The sequence below is a fragment of the Penaeus vannamei genome, chromosome 34, assembly GCF_042767895.1.
Source record: "Penaeus vannamei isolate JL-2024 chromosome 34, ASM4276789v1, whole genome shotgun sequence".
NCBI classification, from domain to species: domain Eukaryota; kingdom Metazoa; phylum Arthropoda; class Malacostraca; order Decapoda; family Penaeidae; genus Penaeus; species Penaeus vannamei.
Window position 1 is genome coordinate 12,123,029 of NC_091582.1, and position 5,000 is coordinate 12,128,028.

General features: G+C 35.1%; 3 protein-coding genes across 4 annotated transcripts in view; 2 read left to right on the forward strand and 1 right to left on the reverse strand.

Annotated features, from left to right (window-relative positions):
• Positions 1–439, forward strand: part of LOC138859290 (uncharacterized) — a 1,567-nt gene extending 1,128 nt beyond the window's left edge. The window contains exon 1 of the mRNA XM_070113738.1: positions 1–439. This exon is cut by the window's left edge and continues 1,128 nt beyond it. Coding sequence (XP_069969839.1) covers positions 1–115 — 115 coding nt within the window. The 3' untranslated portion in view covers positions 116–439.
• The window catches only part of LOC113802791 (uncharacterized), a 60,818-nt gene that overhangs the window by 18,742 nt on the left and 37,076 nt on the right, over positions 1–5,000 (reverse strand). The window lies entirely within an intron of this gene.
• The window catches only part of LOC138859197 (uncharacterized), a 1,907-nt gene continuing 719 nt past the window's right edge, over positions 3,813–5,000 (forward strand). The window contains exon 1 of the mRNA XM_070113365.1: positions 3,813–5,000. This exon is cut by the window's right edge and continues 719 nt beyond it. Coding sequence (XP_069969466.1) covers positions 4,362–5,000 — 639 coding nt within the window. The 5' untranslated portion in view covers positions 3,813–4,361.

Genomic DNA, 5,000 nt, shown 5'->3' on the forward strand with positions numbered 1-5,000 from the left:
GGATGCCATTAAGGAGAAGAATGCTTTGCTCGAAGACCTGAAGAGGATGAGGCAGCACGAGGAAAAGTTAAGAACTGAGCTCGAGAAAAAGGGGATTGAATTCCCATGTCTGTAATGAAACTGACTGTAGTTAAGTGGATAAGACATTTCTCTACTGGCTGTAAAAAGCATTTTAAGGTAGTAAACATTTCCATGCTTCTTTTCTTGTATGCGTCATGTCAATCTGTTACATGTTTATCGTTTAAAATTCATTGTACGCATATCACTGCAGTATGGAAACCATAATCTTAAGGTTGTACATATAAATGTCATACTTTCCTGCTTCATCTGTATTAAGATAAAAAGCTAATGTTTTTATATAATAATGTAAACACTATACATCTCATTTCATGCCATACCATATCACATGCAAACGGACTCAAATAATATATGAATATATTCCTGGAGTTTGATTTATCCTCGTTTGGCAAAGACGCTACAAAGCCCACCATTAGTAAGTGCTGCCAGTAGAATGGTTACTTACATTACGAATATGATAATGTGAGAAATGTTCAAATGAAATATCAATTAGAAACAATGAAAGGCGAAATAAGAAGAAAATCAACCGAAAATCATAACATTTTTGTTGTACATTATAGGAAAATTTGTGTTCGTGGAATTTCTCTAGTAAAATGCCATATGCCATTAGATTTTTAAAGAATGATGTCTAATGCTCTATACATATATGAATATTTTATAGTTAATTAAAGAGAAATAATAAAGGTATACGACTAACTAGAAGGATAACAAAAATGAAGAGAAAAAAGAAAAATATGTGTATGATAGGAATTATGGCAAGAGCATGACAACAGGATGTGATGCAGATATGAACTGTGGTGAAGAGAATCCAGCTTTCATTACAAGTGTCAACCTTGTCAGCAATTTTGTTCTGTAATTTCTAAAAGTGGCAAATCATATTTGAGATATTAATAGAGCTATTATTATTATTATTATTATTATTATTATTATTTTTTTACAAATCCGTCTCAGTTCCCGCTTCCCTGAATGAGCGGCAGGTGGGATCTTGCAACTTTACGTGTTGCCACCCTGCTCGGTTGGTGATAAGTTCCGTAATAATACGAGATCATGAATAGAGTGGCGATAGAATCAACTTGTTTTCTCATTGAAATATGATGATAAAAAATAAAGAAAACAATCGAAATATATATGAAATATGTAGCATTTGCATAAGGAAAACAGTGACGTGCAGTTTCGTCGTGCTGGGGCCTCCTCCGTGTGCCCCATGACTCACGTATAAGTACTGAGAATGTAGAAAAGATATGAATGAGAATGGATATCTTCGCAATACAAGAGATGTATTTGAAGATATCCATTCTCATTCATACCTTTTCTACATTTGTCAACATGGATTCGGTTCAAGTACTGGGAAATGTTATGGGAGATGGAGATATTTTGAATGTGTAAACAGATGAAATATGAAATGAACACCGATTTAGATATAAATTTCAAAATCACTCATTTTCTCTGGATGACCCCCCCCCCAATCGGATGCCGAATGGGGGGGGGGGGGTCACGCCACTGAAAAAAAATGTGTATATTAGATAACCTCAGTAATGATGATCAATGGCAATAATTTAACAATGGTAACAAAAAAATATATTGACAACTGATAATTACAACTGGTAATAATTATGGTAGTGATCCTATTAGTAATGGGAACAGCCGTGGTAAACAATAACATTTTATAATAATGAAAATGATCATAATGAGCGAACTTATCCGATGAATTACAATGATGACTACAACAACAACTATAGTAATAACCATAAATGTTGCATGATGATTAAGCCTTTCATTAACTCGAAGAAGAAACCTGTCTCAGATTAATGGGCGTGACTACTGCCCTCCACTGCGCTTCTCCGGGCTGGATGCCGCGGAAAGGCTGTGGGGATGATAGCCTTAGTGACGGTTGTGTTGTGGATATTGTTATAACAACCATCGTCTTGAGGGAGCCGTCGCGCTCGTAAAGAATGACGTCAGTTCTGCAATGGGGCTAGTTTAAAAATTTATTTGTAAGCTATTTTTTACTTCTATCTGGAGTGTGTGTGTGTGTGTGTGTGTGTGTGTGTGTGTGTGTGTGTGTGTGTGTGTGTGTGTGTGTGTGTGTGTGTGTGTGTGTGTGTGTGTGTGTGTGTGTGTGTGTGTGATAAAAAGGATAATGTTAAGGAATATAATAATAACAAAGTAATGATATTGTTACAAATAATAATGGTGATGATAATAATAATATAGTAATGATGATAATAATACTAACAACACTTACTAATACTGATACTTCTAATAATAGTACATCCTTTCGTTCGTTAAGCCTGAAATCATATGCCACGAACCGCGTCCATTGCGACAAATAGAGGAAAGGTATGAACGAGAAGCCTTTCCACGGGGCAGGAAAAAGTACCTGGCCGCTGCGATTACATCCTCGCCAGGGATACAAACGTCAGCGAAATTACAAAGTATATACACAGTAATTTATCAACCGTGAACTGAAGAATCACCTGAAGTTAACGGCCTGGCGACTGTTTCTGCATTACTGACGCGGATGTTGGGAGATGAGCAAACCATTTATCTCCTATTATGAGTAGTAGTAATAATAATGATAATAATGATAATAGTAATAATACTAATACTAATGACAATTATAATAAAGATAATAATAATAATAATAATAATGATACTGAAAATAATAATGATAATAATGATTATAATAGTAATGGTAATGATGTCAATGATATTAATAGTAATGATAATAATGATAAAAACAATAATCATAACAATGATGATAACAACAATTATGATAATGATAATGATAATGATGATGATAATGATAATAATAATAATAATGATAATACTGATGATAATAATAATAATAATGATAATAATAATAATAATAATAATACTGTTATTATTAATGATAATAATAAGAGGAATAATAGTAATGGTGATGATTATAACAATGATGGTGATAATAGATATGATATCAACAACAGCACTAATAATAGTAATAATAATGATGATAATAATGATAATAATAATAACAATAATGATAATGATAATGGCAGTAATAATGATAATAATAATAAAAATAGTAATGATAATGATGATAATAATACGTAGGTCTATAATGATAACAATAATAATAATAAAAATAGTAATGATAATGATGATAATAATACGTAGGTCTATAATGATAACAATAATGATAATATTAGTAATAATAATAATACTAGTAATGATAATGATGACAACAGTAATAATGATGATGATAATAGTAATGATAATGATAATAATTATAAAAATAACAATAATGATAATGATTTTTTATAAAAATAACAATAATGATAATAATGATAATAATAATGATGATAATAACAATAATAATAATTGTTATGAGAATAATAATGATAATAATAATAGTGACGATTATGGTAATGATGATGATAATGGTAATGATAATGATAATAATAATAATAATAATAACAATAATAATGATAAAATAATGGTATGCGAATAATAATGACAATAATAACAATGATGATAATGGTAATGACAATAATAATAATGATGATAATGGTAATGATGATGATAATAGTGATGATGATGATAATATTAATAATAATGAAAATAATAGCAATCATCATAATAATAGTAATGAAAATAATTATGATAATGACAAAAAATCAAATAATGAAGCGAAAGCCTATCTTTGGCACCATATACGACTTAGGAGATGGACGGTATTTTCTGCTCAGTCTAGCGTGGTCTGCCAAGGAAGCATGAAGATTATCTCAGAATAACGGCCGCCGGTGCTGTAACTGCTTCAATTCCGTCATTCCGTCAGAAGTGTTAAGACTGTTGGAAAAATTAAAGCACTAACACTTTACTCGTGTTATACCCAGATTGATTAGTGTAAAAACTTTAAAAGTGGCCAAGAAGCAAAAACGTTTTGGTCTTCGAAATTACGCATGAGGCGACGGCGAGAAAGAAGAAATGGAATTAATCTTAAGATAGACACTCAAATTCAAAAAATCGGATTTAGGTGAAATACGTTTTGCTGTTTCTATTATCAATCCTGATTTGAATGAATGCAGAAGACAATACGTAATACCTGCGTCAGAAACGTTTTCGCCGCGGCATACGTTTTGACCGCCACGGTATATTTAAGCAGCGGGGGACTTACACTTTCATTCTGCCGTGTGGCTCTGGTGGTCAGACATCTAGCGGAGACTGCATCTTCGCTATCACTTCATATGGCATATCATATACAAAGTGAGGGAGACGTGTAAGTGCGGTGTATTTGAAATATGTTTAGCGGCAAAGAAGCCTCGGGCTACGGCGATGGGTCACTCGACGCGGCGGCGGAGAAGAGGCGGGCGATGGCCTTGAGAGCGCACCAAGCTCGCCAGAAAGCCAAGGCTTACGAGCAACGTCTCCTCCAGGAACTCCAAGCGACGAGCCAAGAAGTAGACAGACTAAGAATAGAAAAAAACGCCACGATGCAGAGGATGAGGATGCTGGAGCAGACAATCCAGCAGTACAAAGGAAACAAGAGTGAATCGTCCGTAGAACGGTGCGGTGAAACAACCAGTGCGGGTCAGTCGATCTCACAAAGTTACGAAGCATATTGCCAAGAAAGTTTAAGTCAGTTTGAAGAAAGTGTATGTGATACTCCGCAAGCACAGCCACTGACCTACGGCTACTGCGACGCGAATTACCCATCTTGTTCTGCGAACCCCTACGCTGTATTGCCCACCGCGTCAGCCGCCCTGTCTCCCTTCGCTCTCCCTCCGCCCCATCATGATCCTCTGGTTGAAGACGGCGGCCAGAGCTACCCGGCCCACGGCTCACCCTCGCTCTCTGGAGTCGGGGGAACAGCAGTCAAGGTCTATGAGCTTCCTCCTCAAGAGGACCCTGCAATTGAGGCGAAGAGGCTGAGGGCGCTC